At 38.9% G+C, this 21,297-nt stretch overlaps 2 protein-coding genes across 2 annotated transcripts; one reads left to right on the top strand and one right to left on the bottom strand.

Moving 5' to 3' along the window:
* Positions 1–532: 532 nt before the first annotated feature.
* FFAR4 (free fatty acid receptor 4) lies at positions 533–5,000 on the top strand (the record flags this gene model as incomplete). The annotated part of the gene is made up of 2 exons (XM_009080340.1): positions 533–661; positions 4,593–5,000. Coding segments are annotated over 2 exons (537 nt in total), but the record flags the coding sequence as incomplete, so codon positions are not given.
* Positions 5,001–6,109: 1,109 nt separating this feature from the next.
* Positions 6,110–13,573, bottom strand: RBP4 (retinol binding protein 4, plasma). The gene is made up of 6 exons (XM_009080339.1): positions 13,549–13,573; positions 13,257–13,392; positions 12,492–12,628; positions 12,243–12,349; positions 10,654–10,866; positions 6,110–6,306 (listed from the first exon to the last, which is right to left on the bottom strand). The coding sequence occupies exons 2-6, from the start codon at positions 13,383–13,385 to the stop codon at positions 6,293–6,295; spliced, it is 600 nt and encodes a 199-aa protein (XP_009078587.1). The 5' UTR covers positions 13,386–13,392; positions 13,549–13,573; the 3' UTR covers positions 6,110–6,292.
* Positions 13,574–21,297: the final 7,724 nt, after the last annotated feature.

Genomic DNA, 21,297 nt, shown 5'->3' with positions numbered 1-21,297 from the left:
ACCTGGTTTAGTGGGGAGGTGTCCCTGCCCATGGCAGGGGGGTGGGACTAGATGAGCTCTAAGGTGCATTCCAACCCCTAAAATTCTATGATTCTATGATTTTCAGAACACTTCCCTTTACTGAGGGATCAGCATCCTGGGAGAGCTGCCCAGCACCTGTGACCTGCTCTGTACCAAATGGCCATGCACAGATTTTTCTGCCTAGTATTTCATAATGCATACAAAAGTACACCCAATACGACACTCAAATACGTGATTAAGTTAAACATCTGTAAGTTCCAATTTTAAAGTTGCCATTAGCATTTGATTTGAAATTGCTAAGTGTTCTGTGGACACACCTATTTGCAATTGCATGGGCTTTCAAAACCATGATCTAATATATTAATTGACAGCTTTGTCTGAGCAGAAAGTTTTCATAGACTTGGTTTAGTCTTCAGCCATTTTTTTCCATAATCATAGTGGGACTTAAAGACAATGTGGTAGTAAAAATGATGGTACAATATTAATTTTCTTCTTCATTCTTTGCAAGTAGGACATTCAGATTTGCACCCTGGACTGGCCCAGCACTGCAGGAGAAATAGTCTGGGATTTGACCTTTGCCATTGTTTTTTTTCTAATACCAGGATTAATCATTGTCATCAGTTACTCCAAAATCTTACAGGTATGTTTTCCCTTTAAATTTTGTTGTAGAACAAAGGGAATTAAACAGTAATGCATCACTAGGCATCAACATATTGTCACTGAATGCAACTATACCTAAAGGGAACAGACATAGTTTGCTCAATAAATGATACATATATGATTTAAAATGAACCACTAGCTAGCACTAGCAGTAGCAGCCCAATTGAATCCTGGGCTGCATCCAAAGGAGTGTGGCTAGCAGGTCAAAACAGGTGATTCTTCACCTCTTCTCTGCTCTCGTGAGACCCCACCTGGAATACTGTGTGCAGTTCTGGTGTCCTCAACATAAGAAGGACATGGAACTGTTGGACCAAGTCCAGAGGAGGCCACGAAGTTGATGAGAGGGCTGGAGCATCTCCCCTATGAAGACAGGCTGTGAGGAAGTTGTTGCTTTTCAGCCTGGAGAAGAGAAGGTTTCATGGAGACCTCATAGCAACTTTTCAGTATCTGAAGGGGCTACACGGGAGCCAGAGAGGGAATCTTATTGGGAACTGCAACGATAGGGCAAGGAGTAACAGGTTCAAACTGAAGGAGGGAGAGTCTAGGCTAGGTGTGAGAAAAATGTTTTTTACTGTAAGGGTGGTGAGACACTGGAACATGTTGCCCAGGGATGTGGTGGCTGCCCAGACCCTGGCAGTGTCCAAGGCCAGGCTGGATAAGGCCTTGAGCAACCTGATCTAGTGAGGAGGTGTCCCTGCCCAGGGCAGGGGGTTGGGACTAGATGATCTCTAAGGTCCATTCCAACCCCTAAATTCTATTATTCTGTTATAATCTGTGCATAACAGTCTATACATTTCAGCTAGGAACATTCTTGAACAGCACATTATCAGAGGCCCAACACAAAGTTTGTCTTCATACACACAAAGTATTCAATAAACTTCTCCATTTATGTGCTGTTTATGTGCTGTCAATCTCCTGAATGGTGGAAGAGTCAAGCATTTGAAATAACTAAATACTAGATTTTGCTTTTCTTGAGCCTGAACTCCAGTCATAAGGGATTTGTAAGAAAGCAGAGAGGCAAGACCAGAAAAAAAATCCATCCACTTTTTGATCTACTGTCTTTCTCCATGTATTTTTAGTACACAGATCTCTTTAGATTATACTTAGTCCTCCACAATTTCAAACTTTGCAAACAAAACCTGTAAATGAAACCATCTGCTTCCAGTTTCTTTCTAAGTGGATGTTGTTTAACTGCTGGAATACAGGCCAAGACACCCAGCATCACAGCATCTTCTAGTGAAGTAAAGCACCTGCTTTTTCCAATCTCACATTTGCTGTAGGCAAAGAGCATAGAGTAACTCAATGGGGAGCCTGAGTCCTTTGGAAGAACTGCAAAACACTGCAGGCCAAAGAATGCCACAGGCCATGGTCAGAGAGCAGGACAGCAATGGTGTTCCTCTTGTCCTTGCAGACTCTGGACTACCAGTAAATTTAGAAAACAAAATGGCACATAGGGAGCTAGAAGCCAAAAAAGGTATTTGAAATACTGGTTTATAAGAGCCCCACGCTGCCATGCTCATGTTTCTTTTCCAGCTCGTTAGCAGAGATGCTAAAATGCATTACCATTTCTCCTGAACTAAAAAAGGCATGAGGCCCATAGCAGTATATAATTGAATCTTCTCTCACACACAGCATTCCAGGAGGCAACCAGAACTCAGCTGGAGAGTGTCTCAATCCCTGAGTCATTCCCAAGAGCAGATTCACTTTGTGAGAGCGCTCCGTGATGCCAGTGCACACATAGCACAATGCTCAGTGTTGCTGGAAGCAGTTCAAAGCATTCATGTATTCACATAACAGCATCTGTGATGATGATGATTGACTACAGATATAAGACCTCAAATTTGCTAACCAATATACTCTACAAATGTATACTTCACAAATAACTCTGAGCATTATTTTTATGTAACACTTCCCACGACTCTAGCAAAAATGACAGATTATAAACCATGATTTGTAACTAAGTTATTTGCTTTGGCACTGTTCTGCCTTTCAGGCAAGACTTAGACAAGAGGCTAGAGTTAGTAAAGATGTCTGTGTTCTGGAAGTTATATACCTGACTACTATGTTCCTGTTTGACCAGACACTCTCAAGTAGGTATCTAGATTCTATACACTGGGCAGACCAAAAAGGGATCCACAACATAGCACTACCACCCCATTTCCATTGACCACTTCCTTAAGATGCATTTGCTTCTTATTTACCACAATCCTGGTGATTCTTGCATTCTTATTTCTAGGCTGTGCAGCTCCTGCAGGAAAGACAAAGAGTATTTATATAGGGCAGATAAAAATGTGTCTGATGACGGCATTCTGTAGCAGTTTGAGCAGTGGAGGCTGAGGAGTGTACAGAACCTGGTTTTCCCACTTTTATATTGGAAGTGGATATTAGTCCTGTGTATTTTGTGAAACCTTCATTCTTACTAACATAGATTAGGTGCTCTCTGAGAAGAACTCTTGGATTGGACTGTTTGGGGGAGTTAGCCTATTTTCTTGATTCCACATGGGTACAGCAGAAGATCATCAAGCTGGAATAGTTTTACATGCTCAAAACATCAGAATTCTCTGCTCCTTTTAAATCAGGGAAGCAGCTGCTGAGTCTGTCCACTTCTCAGGCTCAGCAGGTGCTGAGATGCCCATTATTGGATCTTGGGTCTTGATTTATACACCTATATTGTGTTGAAATCCTTGGAAGATGTCTAGGTTCTTAATGAGTATTTATTCTAAGCCATCTATCTCTGTGACAAATTGAGAAAACTGCAGAAAGAATGACAAATTACTCTCTAAACATTTTCATCCTTACCTGAACCAGGAAGTTACTAAGTATTGCTAGTATTAGTGTTATCCTTCCTGTGGTGTTTGCTACAGGGAAATGGCACACATAGAAGTGGCAGTAAAAGTCTTATGCCTTTTGACTTTCCTACTTAGACAGCAAATTGATCAAGGTTTTAGAAAATACCCCTTCTTTACCCATGCAGGGGATAAAATGGCATCTCTGTTATTTAGCATAAATGTTTGTTTTCTAAATATATGAGGGTTGCTTGGTTGGGGTATTTTTTTTGCATCAGATATATGAATGTAACAGACTTAATTGTGCCATGCCAACTTCCATCAAGACAGGGATGTAGAGCATGAGATTTAGAGTTTTCTGCAAGTTGCTGGGACTGAATATCCTACCTAATGACAGATGATTCACATCCATGAATACCAGATTCCCAAACTACCCATAGTCTGGTTTACTACCTCAGAAAGTACTTTTGCAAGACACAGATTTTTATAGTGACAAAAGGATCTGTAAGTTTTCTCGTTAGTTCATAGAAATCAATTCTGATTACTGACTGAAGAACTAAAAGTTGACAAAAAACAACATACAATCTCATTCGCATTTGAAATGTATCATCATTTAGTTACTGTAATAAATTCATGCTCCTTCTAATACCTACCTTATGATGTCAGCATGGCCGAGAGAGGATTGGATTGCATTCCTTCTTGCACATCAACAGGAGTGTTAACTGTGTTCCATTTTGCATTTGTGAAGAAAAAACAATGGGTTTCTTTAGATAGAACAAATGAGGTCATAATTTGAATGTAATGGGATTTCATGAGTAATTAAGGCTCTGTTTTTATGCTGAAAAGTATTTATGACTGGTAGAGAGCCACGAGGAGAATAACCACCTTAACTAATATTGAGGTGTGTTCACAGCAGAGAGGGAAAAGAACTTCCTAGTAAAGTGAGAATGTTTGAAATGGAACCATTGGCAAAAAGTACAAGTGGAATTCTGCAATGCCTTTTGTTGTAGTTACTTTTCCAAAGGAAACAGAAACATCATGTGCCAAGATTCATGTTTTGACTTGTAAAAGTGTATTTAGAATTCGATGTTTCAGTGAAACTTACTTTCTTTTCTTTTACTGCAGATTACAAAAGCATCAAGAAGAAGTTTAAATGCTGGCTTAGCCTACTCACAGAATCATCAGATACGTATTTCCCAGCAAGACTACAAACTGTTCCGAGTCCTCTTTCTGCTGATGATCTCTTTCTTCATCATGTGGAGCCCAATAATAATCATTATCTTTTTAATTTTAGTTCAGAATTTCAAAAAAGATTTAACTATTTTGCCATCAGTTTTCTTCTGGATTGCATTATTCACGTTTGCCAACTCTGCTGTCAATCCAATTTTGTATAATGTTGCCCACTTCAGACGTAAATGTCAGGAAATTCTTCTCTGTTGTACAGGGAACCCTGAAAGGCATCGGGCAGGTACAGAAACCACTGCAAGGAGAAGTAACCATGAACAGCCACATTTGTCTTTCATTACCAGATAATTATTGCAAGTCTGAGTTGTGCCACACTTTGGGTGTTGTCTACACTATCCCAGGTCAAATAGGTCACTGTGTTATAGTATTATGTGCCAGAGAAAGGGGGAAAAGAACAGCTAAGTGTGTATCTTTATTTCCTGCAGGTGGATTTCTCTTGACTTCATTGCTTTGTTGCTGTAAGATTGGGACAAATTAATCCAATGGATTGAATTTTCCTCTTACACCAAAATACATAAGAATATGGCAGTGAACTTGGTGAATGTTAAATAGTTAAAGTAAACACTTGCCAGATGAATTCATTTCTATCAGGGTATATTTTCAGGTGGCATAAATGTAATTGACTTTAATGGAGTGTTGGTGAATCTATAAGAGGGCACCTGATCCATTTTTATTTTGTTTTCTACTGAGTAAAAGAGAGAAAGTTTCTAGTGAAAATGTACATCCTCAGAAAGTATCTGCTTTTTTTTAAAAAAATCACATTTTAAAAAGCAACTTGAGTACACACTTAGATTACTGACTGCCTGAACATAGGTTTGAGCACACTAACCAATTTCCTGTAGGAAACAAGATGATAAACATGTTTTATCATCAAGTGAATGACCAGCTTGTTTCCATCTCAGAAATATGGACATAATGTCTGTTAATTTATAAATAAAGAATAAATAAATGGTTAACTGTCATGTGCAAAATAGTTCTTTTAAAAAGATGCATATTTTTTATGCCTGCAGTAGTAAGGTTAATCAGTGATATATTGAATCATAGAATTTAAGGGTTGGAATGGACCTTACAGATCATCTAGTCCCAACCCTCCCTGGCATGGGCAGGGACATCTCCTCACTAGATCAGGGTCACTGAAATTCCTTTGTCTTCTCCAAAAGTCTATTGGGAAAGATTTCCAGTATTTCCAAGGAAAAAATACGGCATTGCATTTGAAAATAAATTAAAATACATATGTTTTGGTTTTTATGCTTAATACTCTTTTAGTCAGAAATCAAAAGCACTAAAAAAGGAAAGATTGAATTGTTCATTATTGCTCTCTGTCACCAACTCAAAGCAGAGCACTGAGACAAAACCAATGTCTATATATGTACAGATTTGCATGCAAACAATTTGCATCCCCTGTAATCCAAGTTTATTAAAATGTTTCATTGGCTTATTAACAAGGTGAGCTACTCAGCTCAGATAAATATATTCCAAATCTAAACGAAGCCATTTAAAACGTTTTCCAGGGGACACATGATCAATGAGTTGCCTTTACATCCATGGTGCTGTTCCATGATTTCTTTCTTTGGATCTCCTTAAGAGCAAAATCCTGAAACACATAAAACCAAAAATTTTGGTTTTCAACCACACTAGACAAAATTAAAATACACAAACTTTCACCAAATTTAAAGTGCATACATATCTAATATCTTCAAGATGCTCTTGAGTCCAGCAGGCTGTTTCTTACAATGATCACACTATTACCTTGTTCTGCAGTTTATAATTCCAAAGATTTTTCAACTCAGAACAAAACAGGAATTTAGCCAATCTGTTATACCTGCTCTGAGCATTTTAATACTTTGGCAAACGAAGTACTGGACAGAGAAATAATAAAAGAGTTATTTATTTACTCTAAGAAGCTTCAAATTATTTGCCTTTTAAAAATCATTAATTTAAGGATGTCTTAAAACGAAATAAGAATCTCCTCACCTCCAAAACTTCCAAAGGCAACAGTAAATTATCTGAAGGAACATACCACTCTTGAATTCACAATTTTGACTTCTAAGAAATGCTAACAGCAGATTCAGCTTTCAACTCTACTGATGTGACACTGTATTGCACTTACAAGTGTCCTTACCTAATATCCGCACTCACATTGCATAACTGAAAGTAACTTAAGCTATTACTCTGCACCAAGTGCATCATAGTTTGGTTTGTGTTTGAAAAGGAGCTACCATTAAAACCTTGTAATTTCCTAGGCTTCTCTTTTGCCTTGAAGAGCCAGGATACAAAGAACAGATATTTTAGGTTATATTCTTTTTTATCAAAGTAAGTTTTGCACATCTCCTAGTGTGGGACACAAACACACAGAGACACACATATTTAATCTGAGTACAGTATTAATTTTGAAAGCTAGTGAAAAATCATTAGGAAAAAAATACCTTCAAGGCAAAGGCAGAGTATGCACAACTAGAAGCAGACAGAAGCTTATTGTGCTGCATCTATTAACGTCAGCCAGAACTTCACCACAGTAGCAACAGAATGCAGGTCACTACTGACAATTGAAGTTGGCTAGTTTTGCTAATAATTCTGTAGCTCTTAATAGTAGAATTAAAACTAAAGTAGCAAAACTTCCAATCCACACGTAAGGGATTAAGTGATTTTTGTAAGTTTCTGATGTAAAGCTTTCAAGAAATGTTTTTTCAGTTTAGCTCACAATCATTCTCTCACTCCCAAATGTACTTGCTCTGCAGGAACTTTGGCTCGATGATACTGAGGAATTCAGACAACTAACACTATGGAAATTATAGGTCTTGATCACAAATTACTGGCTTTAAGTTTAATTTATACTTTGGTGCTGGGCTCATAAACTCTGGCATAATCCTCAATAAAAACAGGCAGCATTAAGGGCCCAGGCTAGTATTTTTCATTTACAAATAGTATGAAACTCACAGTTTTATCAGACACTGCACTCAACACCTAATGTCTGAGTACAAATTAGGGTAGCAGACAAAGAGCAGTGCAACATGGTAGATGGGATATTTCTATAACAAACAAGCAGAGCATGATCAGCTTTTAAGTTAAGGTTAGGAAGTCAAAGAATATTTAAGGCTGAACTTTCAAAAGACATTCTGAGGTTTTATGTGTAAGTTACACTATTGGTTCCATATGCTGTGGAAAAAAAACATACAGGCATTCTATTATATAGAATTTCTGTGATACTTGAAAAAGTTATATCACAAATTACTAATAAATTAATATATTCCACTTTTTCCCTTTGGTTTATGCTTTCTTGCAAAGATTGACAATACATTTATTTTCTTGCAAACCACATATTGGTGTTCAAGGCCAGGCTGGACGAAGCTTTGAGCAACCTGATTGAGTTATAAGGTGTCCCTGCCCATGGCAGGGAGGGTTGGGACTAGATGATCTCTAAGGTTCATTCCAACCCCTAAATTCTATGATTCTATGATTCTATGATATGGAGTAGGAATAATAGAAACACGGATTCCACCATGCTGAATCAGACCAGTACTTGAACTAGCCCAATATTTTCATTTTAAAGTGGGATATTATTTCCTCTGGGTTTGACAGAAATGCAAGGAACCACTCTAACACAGCACTCAGAGTCACAGCTGTATATCTACACTTCATCTTAGATTTAATACAATATCCCTAATCATCTTATTATTTGGTTTTCTCATATTCAGAAATTTTTATTCTTGCTGTTCCTCATTTGAAGAGCAGTGAATTCAGGACTCAAAACAGGAAAAGATCATCAATTTATGTAATGGCATTGTTTCTTTTCATAGAATCATAGAATGGTTTTGTTTGAAAGGGACGTTAAAGATCTTTTAAAGATCATCTAGTTCCATCATCCCCACTATATGCAGGGACATCTTCCATTAGACCAGATTGCTCAGAGGCCCATCCTACCCTTCATGTAATCATACACATCACCCACAAAAGCCAATTTCATTTGCATTTACCATGTCTCTTAGTCTTGACTGCCATAAGTCTCGACTGTCTTAGTTTGTCTCCAAATTCTTACTCAAGACGAACTTTTTATTTTCATTGTTGTCAGGCATTTTTTCCAGGTCACTAATCAGTACTCTGAACACCACCTACCTTAGCAGATCTTTCAGGCACCCTGTTATCAGCATACCTACTTTACAACATGGCAATATATTACTCTCTGTTTGGAGATCAGATGAACAGGTAACAGAGCCACAAGAGCTGACTGTGCTCATCTGCTCTGACTTACATTATAAGACACAAACGTTCCTTCAGTCAATCCCAGTTTGCTCTAACATGTCATTTAGAAAAGCCTTTAATCTTGATTTACAGATTTCAGTGATGAAGAACAACAGCTCTTGGTAAACTGTTCCAAAGGTTAATGACCTTTGGAGTTAAACAAATGGCTGTTTATTTCTGCTCTGGATGTGTTCAGTTTAAAGTTTGATCCATTTAAATTTATTATTCCTATGTTTGTAAGTCCTTTATTATCCAATTCCCATTGCTTTGCTCAGGTCAGTGTTTAACTTCTTTCTAATAAGAAAAGAACCAGGTCTTTGAAGCACTCAAGAGAGGACACATTTTACAAACTTCCAATCATTTTTCTCTGCTCTTCTTTGAAACTTCTAATTCATCCTCAGTACTCTTTCAAGTTATGATTATCATCAAATATAACATAGCAAGCAGACCCATGCTGAGCACAACAGTCTCATATGGGTATTGGTTTATGCACCCAAGGATCACATTTGGTTTATGCATCCAAGGATCACATTAATTCTTTTGTGAACAGCATTACATTGGAAGTTTACATACAGCTGATTCACCAGTAAAGTCTTCTGTAGTTATCATGTCTTCCAGAATGAGAGGAGGGGAAGGGAGTAGGGACAGGTATTTTGCTTGTTATAAATATTCTGATTGTTCTCCTTCATTCTTTACTATTCCCCACTCTGGGTATAATCTCTATCAGTAAGTACATTATGTTTTCTTCTAGATCATTTAGCCTTGAGAAGAGGCAGCTCAGGGTTGACCTTATGCCTCTGCAACTACCTGACAAGGGGCTGTAGAGAGGTGGGGGATGGTCTCTCCTGCCACACCTGAAGTGAGAGGACTAGAGGAAATGGTCATGAACTGAAATGGGAGATTCAGACTAGAAGTTAGGAAAACTTTTGTCACTGTGAGGGTGTTCAGGCACTGGAATAGATTTGCCCAGGGAGATGGTGGAGTCACCATCCCTGGAGGTGTTCAAGAGGCATCTGGATCTGGCACTGGAGGATATGGTTTAGCAGTTACTGCAGTGACAGGTTAATGGTAGGACTTGATGATCTTAGAGGTCTCCTCCAACCTTAATGATTCAATGATTCTGTGGTGGTTAAAGTAGCATAAATTACTACTTGGCCTTTTCTAGTATACTTGAGCCTAAGTGAGCTCACCTGTATCCTTTCCTGTGTGGCAAGCTCAGCCTGACTGTATGACTCAAAATACAGTCATAGTTCCAGTATGAGGGATATCTCCCTCTGCCCCAGCGCTTTGGCATGAGGACCTGTGAAAGGGTCTGCTCTAAGGTATCCTTTCCAAGACTTCTGATCTTCCTTAAATGCCTTTTTGAAGAATTTTTCAAGTAAGTTTTTGGAAAAAGGCAAAGAATTCTGATTAAAAAGAGACAATTACTTTTTACTGCAACTATGAAGTTTATCCTTAGTATGTTTACTCATACTACATTGATTTAATTGTTTTACAACTTCCTCTAATTACTGTTTCAGCTGATGTGATATGCTACATATAAAGCTATACACCTTAGGTCTCCTTCAGATAAGGGAAGCAAAAGTTGGAAATAATGTAATACAAGCTCCAGTTTTCAAAAGAAAATGTTACAGCCACTAAGTAAAAGGCTCTAGTGAATAAACCCTGACATATCATTCTTCAGGAAAGAGTAATTTCTTACCATTATGAACGATAACTCTGTATTTTCTGTCCAAGCAGAGGTCCATCTGCCTTTGTCTGACAATTTTCTGTGCCTCTGGAGGCAATCCCTTGGGGTCCCGGGAGAACACAAAGGAGTAGCTATCGGCACAAGTGCCATCTGCATTGAGCTGGCGGCAGGAGTAGTGAAGAGCATATGTCTCATAATCTGTGTCCACTACCCAGTGGTCATCATCTGGAAGAAACCATAGCAAAGAAGCAAAGGTGTTAGAGACACAAGTGAAATCTAGTCTATCAGAAGAGATTCCTGCCATAACTCTGTGAGGAAAATACTAAGATGAAGCTCAGCAAAATGGTAACAGATTAGCTCTTAGTTTACTCCTGTGTCCAGTATTTAATTCCATATTTTGGCAGAAGTTGCTTGGGTTTTTTTAAAAAGAAAATAAATATATTTAGCAGGGAACATGCTAACCCCTGCTCCAGATGACTCAAAACTGTAACTATTTTCCTAAGAGGAAGGTTACTTGAACTGCATTTTTAAGGAAAAAGATTATCATGCAGTTTGCACGTGTGTTAGAAGTGTATTTGCTACAAGTTCCATCATAAACCCTCTTCTGAAAACACAGTTACAATTTCAGAGAATCTTTAACTATTTAGCTAGGTAACCTGATAAATATCTGGTCACACAGACGCCCTGTGCTAACAGAAGTAAATCTAGGTGTTTGCAGTAAAATGTGTCATATCTGCACCTTCCTCTCCTGGAGCAAAAGATTTTCCCTTGCACTACATCTGCACTGGTGAAGGCAACACTATGTTCTCTTCCTCTTCTCTCCTGTGGGTGGGAACCAGACTTTCTAGAAAGGTAGAGTCTGGGGTCAGTCAGCAATCTGAAGGATCCATGATTCAGCGACATGCTGTGAGGAGACCTGGCAACAATTTAGGAGCAATTGGCATCCAAAACATTGTTTGCAACTGTGTCTTTGGAGGGAATGAAGCTCCTGTCACTTCCAAATTCCACCTGCTTCTCTTGGAAAAAAGCCAAGGAAATGTCTTGAGTTGCAAAGCATCTGAATCTGTACTTGGCTCAAGGAACTAATTTTGCATAGGGTGTGACAGATGACAGAAAAATATGAATATATATAGAATCATACTTGTCTCTTAAAACACAAATCTCTACATTTGCAGACACAAGACCAGACAAAATAACAGTTGCTAAATCAACTCTTCCTTGCTTGGCCAGGTCTGACTTTAGGCTTTTCAGAAAGAACAGAAGCATCTGGTAACTGATTCCTGAACTAAAACAAGTCTTATAATGCTTCATCTGCCTTTCCTTTCTTACCAAACAGTGACCTTCACTCATATTGTTGGGTAACAAACAAAATAAATACAAAGATATACAAAGGCCTGGTCTTCACTTGTTTAAAGAAAGCCAACCAGCTGTCCCATATAAAAAAGTGATTACCTTGCTCACATCCAGGTTTGCTGTATGACAGTTATTATATCTTTTAAGAGTGTTTAAGAAATCCAACAATATAACTTCCTTCCCCATCATGAGCATACAACATAATTAGGCTTCCAAGTAGTCCTATATCTTCTATAGCTGTTACTCACTTCCTTTCTGCAGAAAAGAGGCAACACCCCAGTACTTCATCTTGAACTTGGCAGGATCCTCTGTGTCAGTGAAAGAGCCAATCATGTCAGCACAGACATCCCAGTTACTGTGGCCAGAGACAAAGAGAATGTGATGTTCAAACCTCACTGCACAGATTCAGTGTGACTGGGATAGCACAGGGGGAGCAGGTAGGATTGGAGCACCAGTAAGCAAAAGCTTAGTGAAATGAAAAAGAGGAAACAGCTTACTTGAAGAGTCTGACTCTGCCCTTTGCAGTGGCAGTCATTTGTCCATTCTCATCTACAGTGAAGCGAGCTACCACATTGTCCTGCAGAAACAGCCCCTCTGGATCTTTCTTTGCCATGGCATACCAGGTACCACTGTACTGCAAGGACATAAGAAAGGCTGCAGTTAGACCTAGAAGAATGGAAACATCACAAACAGGCACTAGAGGAGGTGACAGAGGGAAGGGCATGCAGATCTTTGACACCATGCCTCAAAGCTGGGCCTAAGAAGCAAATCTAGCTATTTCAACATCATAAACCCACCAATACATCCTAGTACAGTCAGGGTTTGTGGAAGTATTGACATTTTTTTGGTTGTCTGCAGTTCTTCGGTATTAGGAATACAAAACTTGGTGGGAAGAGGATAACAACTAGCAGATCTTGACAGATCTATGTATATATCCTTTCTTCCTTGCAATGATGTCTGAAAACACCAGAGTATTAATTTTTCATAGAAACAGCCAAGTCACTAGACTCCTTTTGTTTAGACCATACAGTCTGAGACCAAGCTGCTAAACCTCAGCTCCTAAAGTATTCCTTTATCAGGTGCCTCAGGATCCAGCACCTATGGAGGTGTAGGCAACGTCACACACTTCTGCTGTTTCTCAGTATTGCAGTCTGTGACTCTGAGTGAAAATCTGAACACACTGGTACTACTGAATGCCGAATTTTGTAGCCTGGGAAGAGGAGCTAGGCAAGACATCACAGATCCAGGAGAGAAAGATTTACCCTGTTCTTGTCGAAGTTCTCCTTGACTTTGAAGCTGCTCACTCGGCAGTCTCTCTCCGCGGTGCTGCTGCCCAGCAAGGCCAGTGCCAGCAGCAGCAGCCAGGACAGAGCTCTCTCCGTGTGGGGCATCCTGTCCCTGCAGCAAACAGAGAATAGCATCAGAAACAGGCTCTGTCACACAAGCGAGGGAGGGAGGAAGGCTGCCCTGACAGGTCTCCAGGGCATCATGCAGCTTCCCCTGGTGCATGTGCAGGCAAGGCTGTCCCCAGCCCACAACAGCAGAGTCCCTTACAGACAGTGCTTGTCCCTGTAGCCTCCTGAGAGCCCAAGTGTTGCTGGTGGTGCTGGAGCTGCCAGACAGGGAATGCTTTATGTAGCCCTGAGGCTTTCGCAATCCCCCGAGCTACAAAGCCAGCACTGGAGGGGGATAGGGAGGTGGGTTGATGCAGCTGCAGCCTGGGGCCCCTTCACAACAGCCTCTTGCATAACACACGTGGGCTCAGGTGGTCTTTGACCCTGATGTGCAGCCAAGCAGATGCTAGGAGCAAATGCCTCTCTGCTTTTCCTAGCCCAAAAGCAGAGCTCACACCTGGGGGATGGGGTGTGCAGGTGTGTGGGAGCAAATGAAAGGACAGGCACCCCATCTTCACATGGGGGAGAGTGAATTGCCTCCATATCTCTGTGGTTTTACACACTGCAGTCCAAACCCTTCCTTACCCAACATGTTCAACCCAGTTACAAGGTGCAGACTTGTTTCCTCCACAAAATCCTTTCCTCTTTTCTCCTGATAAACAGCAGCAAACATAACACTTGCAAGTTTCTGTCAATGTTCCTGAAAATCTGGTCGTGCCAGAACCTTTTCAAGTCCTTATGACTGATTCCCTCTTGCTCTCAAAAGGCTCTCTTGGGTGCTAAATCATCTCCTGACCTGCTCCCAGCAACAGGAACTGGGGACCTGCAGCTCTTCAGGAAGGTGAAAAACCCCTTTTGAGGGAACTGCAAAGGCAGCAGGACCTAAGTGAGGTCTACAAATACCCAGGTGCATGTAGAAACCACATCTGGCCCTTTTGCCATCAATTTTAAATGAGATATTCCATCATTCTATTCTGGTTTTGGCAAACTGTTTTCAGTTATATAAACCATTATTTTCTCCTGTCCAGGCAAGTTTTGCTGCCTCTCAGTCAATATTTGTTCTCTAGTTACAACATCTTTAGGAAGCATTAGAGAAAACCTGTTAATTATTTCCCAGGCATGTAACCAGAGCAGGATAGGAATGATTGTTAGCAAGAGAACTGATTCACCTACTTTTTTCACCTCCCAGTTTTGAAAGAATCAAGGCAGGAGCTTGTTATTTGAAAGGTCTGTCTTCATCACTTTAAAAATTAAGCAAAAATATAATTTAAATATGGAGACATCAATATAACATAAAATGTACTTCAATAATAGGTGCTATACAAAATTAAACCAATTTATTCAGCATGGCCTTTCCCAGAAATTTACTTCAGTCTTCTCTTCCTTTCATAAAAATATTCATAAAAATATTAAACTTTTTGCTGTTGCTGTCCTTTATGTCTTTTCATATGTGATGCAGTCTGTTTATCTTGCTTTCCTGCTTTGTGTTGGAACCTTTTTGCATAGAGAGTATGTTTTTACTCACCTTCTAAAACATCAGTTGCTCAGAGCTGTTCCAAGTGCGCGCTGAAACCTTTGATTTTCAGGATAATATCAGACACTAAAAATTTCATTCTGTTTATTATTAAGCTTCTATTTGGAGTAAAGAACATATTTATCACAGAGAATTAGAAAGGTGAATGAATATTAATTGTCCTGAAACTTTTAACAGCAGCTTTTCAATAAGTTGCCATTTCCATTTTTAAACTGAGATATTCAAGTTTGCTAATTCCTACAGAGACTGAAGCGAAACAGTAATTTATATCCTTCTGGTATCTTCTAGATCTTGTTCCACTCCCTGGCAATGGTGATACCAGTGATATATAAAGCCTCTCTATAAAGCTTTTACAAAACACTCATTAGTCTTAATATATGAATTCGTCGTGCCTACAAGATCAAAATCAACATGGATTTGCTTTGTTCAGTGTTTCACATGACTAATAGCAATAAGATGAACTATAGTTTAATTTGCAAGCTTTAAATCTATTACTTTAATACCAAAGAAAATAATTATTTCTTTATTCACTGCCAAGTTGTGAAATATAATAATTTCTCTAAGATGGTACTGTTCAAAAATCTGTATACTGCTCTATATTACCAGAGAGGTCCTTGCAGGGTCAATTCATAGAATCATAGAATTTTAGTGGTTGGACTAGACCTTACAGATCATCTAGTCCCAACCCCCTGCCCTGGGCAGGGACCCCTCCCACCAGAACAGGTTGCTCAAGGCTTCAGCCAACCTGGCTTTGAACACTGCCAGGGTTGGGGCAGCCACAGCCTCCCTGGGCAACCTGTGCCAGTGTCTCACCACCCTCACAGGAAAAACATTTTCCTAATATCTAGCCTAAATTGCCCCTCTTTCAATTTGTACCCATTACTCTTTGTCCTGTCACTGCAGTTCCTAATACAGAGTTCCTCTGCAGCTTCCCTGTAGCCCCTTCAGATCCTGGCAGGTTGCTCTGAGGTCTCCACACAACCTTCTCTTCTCCAGACTGAGCAGCCCCAACTTCCTCAGCCTGTCTTCATAGGGGACATGCTCCAGTCCTCTTAGCAACTTTGTGGCCTCCTCTGAACTTTCTCGAACAGGTCTATCTAACAAATCTATTCCTATAAAATTTTGTCAATAACATAATTATCCATGAAAATCCCCATGAACTGGGGCCAGGATTTCAGTTGATTCTGAGAGCAATGTGCATAGATCAGGTCAATGGCAGCAAAGGTTCTGGGAAAGCTCAGACAATGATATTTAAAATAGTTATTAAAATACTGATAATAAACAAGCAGGCAAATAGACTCTGATGTAAAGGATACATTTACCAAACTTGTGCTAAGTTCAACACCAGGTCTGATAAATTCCATACATGAATTCTGATGCTTGAAGCTGACAGCATAGTTTGAATATCATAGAAGGATTTTTAAAAGTCAGTATGTATTTTTTTGAACCACATTTCATGGAAGGGAAAGAAAGTCTTCTACTTTTGAATTTTGCCAAGAGGACAAAAAAGGGCCTAACTTCTGGCAGTGATTCTGTGACCAAAATTTTTCCTACATTAGAATGTAAAATTTCTGCAGTATTTCCCATTAGGAATAGCAACAGAAAATACAGAGAAAAGGGCAGATTATCAAAGGAAATGGCAGAAGAAACACCTTTATTTGTAGAGGTTATTTTAGCTTCATTTATGACTTTAAAAAAACAAAGGAAGAAAAGAGTCAAAATTTCTATTTAGAATATTTTTAACACTGCAACATTTAAGCTTTAAATATTAAAAGAACTAGAATTTTGTTTGTGGTCACAAGAATAAGTTTGGCTCTTAGGAGAAAGTTGGCTCAAAATCTTCTAGTAGGAGATGGAACATCCATTTCCATCCAGGCTGCACATAGACTGAAAGACTTTTTGCTATCTTCTTAGGGTTATTTATTCATAGAATGCCATTCACAAACATGGGTACCCATTAAACTTTTCAAGGCAGATTTTGCAGGTGAATGAATGATCACTGTGTGCATAGAGCAGTGGATGCAAGTGTAGCCACTGCCCTGAAAACAGATTCATGTCAACAAGTGACAACAAATGGCCTGAGCTGAGCCAAGGAGCTCTGTGTACTTTGTAAGGGACAACTACGTACACTGTCACCATCACAACTGTTCCCCTTGGTGGCAGTCTGAGTACAGAGGTCAAGGACAGAATGGAATAGGAAAGATTGGCCTTTGCTCTATGTCATTCTCTTTGCTACCTGTTTTTGTAATTTAATGATGTGACATTCAGTTTAGGGAGTAAATTTACACTGAACCCTTTATAAACAGCATTTGCTAACAAACCTGGTACTTTGATTTTCTTTAGCAAATCTTTCTGAGGGCTGTGATTCTGAATTGAAATGTTTGTCTGAACATATTGCTAAAAAGCTGTAAAGTTTGCCAACAGGCTGACCAGCCAGGTGAGAAGAGCTCTAAACTGGGAATGATGAAAGACAGAAATGCTGGAGTGAGTCCAGCAAAGAGCCACAAAGATCACTGAGCCATAAGAGAATCTGACAAAAAGAGAGGCTGAGAGATTGGGAGGGTCTTACCCTGTATATAAATATCTGGCAGGACAGCATGAAGAAGACAAGAGTCAGACCCTTCTCAGTGGTGCTGAGTGATATTCTCAGTAACAAAAACTGGTCAGGTAACCTAAGATCAGCAGGGAGTAAATGTGAGAACGGCTGAGATGAAAAAGCTGCTGCCCTTTGCTCAGTATACTAAAACTCATGCTAAGCTATGAAGAAACCCATGGTTTTGGTCAAAGCTATAGTGCATCTGGCAACCCAGGTTTACCTCTTCATGCTAGACGGTCCATTTACTCCAGGAAATCTCCCCTGGAGTCTATAATTCCTGTTGACTACTTATTTGCAGCTGTATGGGGAAAAAAAAAAAGCAGTTAACTTACTATCTTTAATGTTTACGTTTTAAGATTGCTTATGTAAGAAAAGGGATAGAAAATTGTTGTAAAACACACATAAAAGTTGAGGATGTTTATAAAGGTCCCCCAAACATACCAGATCAGTGACGCCAAAACATTTCAGTGCCAAACCTGGCTGTGTTGGGGTCACACAGTACCTACAAATCCATTCTCACAACCTCATAATGTAGAAAAAAAATCAATAATATTTCAGCATATTAATTTCTTGGATTATACATATGAATCTGTGATGTCCTGACAGTGACCACAACAGTATCCACATCAAAAGCCATGCAGTCAAAATGAACACATTAGATCTGTGTTTCTTCAGATCTTAGCTGAATAAACCACATTAACTGCTGTCAGGATGGACAGAGACTCTCAGATACAAACACTGAGCTGAACTGGGAAACCTTATAAATGCCTTTGACATTTACGTGCTGCTTGAACCTATTTAAATAACCACGTCTGTCAGTTATCCTTCTTAGGAGTTTCCATGTATCACAAGGGCTCAGGAATGGTCTACTACTAAGAACTACTCCAAAAATAGTTCAATTTCTGCAGTAACTCTGAACGTCAAAGGCAAACGACATTGTATGCATTAAAATTACACACAGTTCTGATATTCTCTGAGATTAAAACAGTTTGAAAAGTTACACCTGCTCTTCATGTTTTTATATCCAACAATCTCAGCATGAAAAAGAGTCAGCCAAATGCATCTGATATTTTCCTTTTAAAGTCCAGTGATAGCGACTGCACAAATTTAGTTTCTAATGTTAAACCTCCATGCATATAATGGATCCTACATTAAAGTATATTTTAATGTTTAATTAAAAAAATGTTGGGAAAGATGATGGCAAAATAATGTCTCAAAGTGCCGGAAAGATGAGATTATTTTTGTTACAGTTGCTTAGAATAAACATATATATGTATATAACACAAATGTCAGTTATCTTTGGTAAGGATAAAATGTTCAAAGGTGTGGAAAATCAGGAAAGTAAAGGAGATAGAAAATAAATGTCATATTCCAGCAGAGAAAGTTTAAAATTCATGACACTAGTGCTTAAAAATCTTTAAATGGCCTGATTTACACAATTCATTAGAATACTAATATGAGAAAGACAAAAAAATCAATAAATAAGAAAAACAATGTATTTTACTTACTATAAAATCTGGACTTCCATAAATATAAGGTACATTTACATACCAATCTGCATTTTAATTTTTATCAAATCACTTCAACTTTTTGGTTTGCTTTAATTATTAATGGTTAATCAATATGCGCATAGATTTCATGATGAAACAACATCACTAATATAGCAATTGTTGAAAAAAGCCAACTTACCTGTCTTCCAAACATAAACTATTTCATAAAGAACTTCTCTGATACTTCTTTCCATGTCATTTCACACTTTACAGAGCAAGAGTGCAATTGCAGGAGTGGATCTAAACTAAGGGGGGGAAAATAAAGAATTGTTTGATGATATAAGAATGATTATGGGACAACCCAGCTGCATCTGAAATATTTTGTCACAAAGAAAGATTTATCACCTTACCATAGTGCCTCATTAAATATGATCTTCACTTGCTATGTCAAAGTGCCAACAGTGTAATTTATCATCTGTAAAAACAGCTGGGCATGAGGGAGATTTGGTGGAACCATGATAAGCATCTTAGGTGATTTTGCACACCAAAAAAAAGATAATAAAAGTATAATCAGATTGTTACTTACAAAACTGTAGACCCACTAACCAACCTCCTTGCCCTCAAAGAAAATGGTATAACTTGTCCAGGTTGCCTGTCTTCAGTTACTCTCCCTCCAGAGAGTGACAGGCCACTCCAATTCCTTGAATTAATGTGATTACGATACAAAGAACTAATGCTTGTAAAACTGGTTTCTCACCTGTGATAAAGATGAACATGTAAATCTTATGTAGAAGATAATTATCTAGAATATTTTAGCTGGGCATGAGACAGATCCTCTGCAGAGCCTTTCTACTAATCTCTAATCAACATTCTTTCTACTAATCTCTAATCAACATTCAGATTCGATGTTAGGAAAAATGTTTTCCCTGTTAGGGTGTTCAGGCACTAAAATAGGGAATTGCCCAGGGAGGTGGTGGAGTCACCATCCCTGAAGGTGTTTAAGAGGCATCTGGATCTGACACTGGAGGATATGGTTTAGGGTTTAGGGGTTACAGCAGTGACAGGTTAATGGTTGGACTCAGTGAGCTTAGAGGTCTCCTCCAACCTTGATGGTTCTGTGATTCTACTTCAAAGAAACTACTAGGTAGAATATTCTGAATTCAGTAAAAAAATAAAATCAAATAAGTAATGCAAAACCAAAAGTTAATATTTCTTCATACATACATGAAGTATAGTAAGCTAGAAATTAGGAAGATGACAAGAACTCTGTGCAATTACATGTAAATTTCTTTTCAAATCTCTATTGCTTTCATATGCATTGATCAAACATGAAAATATTACAATAATAAGAGGTATGTGCATTTTTTCCGCTGTTTTCTTATGAAATGTGCATGTGTGCAGTGGTGAGAACATTTTGCTGTGCTGCCACAAAGTCACCTGTGCAGAAGATGCTGCAAACCCACACACCAACCAGTGAGGGTCCTATACTGTCCCTCAGGCTGCTGGGGCTGAGCATCCCAGTCAGAGATAAGGCACCAGGCCAAAGTGTGTTTGTAATGTGCTGATTTTCATATGCAATTTGAAATCTTTATGGCAACTGCAGCCTGGCAAAAATTAGTGTCATACTTTGCATTTCATATCATGGTCAGAGGGAAAACTAGTGTACTGAGTTAGCTGCCACTACACACCAATCAGTGACCTGTTCTTCCTGCTCGAGAGTATCTGTGTCAGCTGCCCATGTTGATTCTTTTAGGTCTCTTGATAAAAACCAATGTTGACACATTGTGGCTTCTGGCAGACAGATAAAGTTGTACTCTGGCAATTACTCTTTACAAATTAAGAATTGCCAAGGGGTGTTGGCTTTTTTTCCTTTACAAAGAATCTCTTTCTGCTTCTGATCAATGTGTTTGACACAAACAGAAAGAAGATGAATTGCATTGCAGCCCTCCTACTGTGCTGACATTCAGATCTGTTTCAATGAACACAGATAATTTGCTGTCATGGTTGGCATTCAGCTTAAACTTCTCACTCATGTGGCCTTGGGGTGCTTGCTTCTAAAATCCAAAAGTTTCAATCATTCCTTTTCCATTCATGTGAGTAATGTTGAACTTCCGATGGCAGGAAATTTTAAAAATGTGTAACCATGTATGTCTATGACCAGAATCAAGATTCATTCTTTGCCCAATATCTGTCAGTTATTATCATTTTTCTGCTACTTAAGAGAGCAGAGATCTCCCAATTTCTCTGGAAAAAAGCATAAACCCTGACTGGTTATTTATACTTATAGAA

The sequence above is a fragment of the Acanthisitta chloris genome, unplaced genomic scaffold (assembly GCF_000695815.1).
Source record: "Acanthisitta chloris isolate BGI_N310 unplaced genomic scaffold, ASM69581v1 scaffold22068, whole genome shotgun sequence".
Lineage (NCBI taxonomy): Eukaryota > Metazoa > Chordata > Aves > Passeriformes > Acanthisittidae > Acanthisitta > Acanthisitta chloris.
This window is presented reverse-complemented; position numbering and strand designations above follow the sequence as displayed.

Excerpts from the sequence above, each read along its gene's own strand:
- RBP4 (XM_009080339.1), bottom strand. The coding sequence starts at position 13,385 with ATGCCCCACACGGAGAGAGCTCTGTCCTGGCTGCTGCTGCTGGCACTG. Across the intron at positions 12,350-12,491 it reads GGCAGAGTCAGACTCTTCAA|TAACTGGGATGTCTGTGCTG; the intron begins GTAAGCTGTTTC and ends CTCTGGCCACAG. Across the intron at positions 10,867-12,242 it reads CTCTTTTCTGCAGAAAGGAA|ATGATGACCACTGGGTAGTG; the intron begins GTGAGTAACAGC and ends GGTTTCTTCCAG.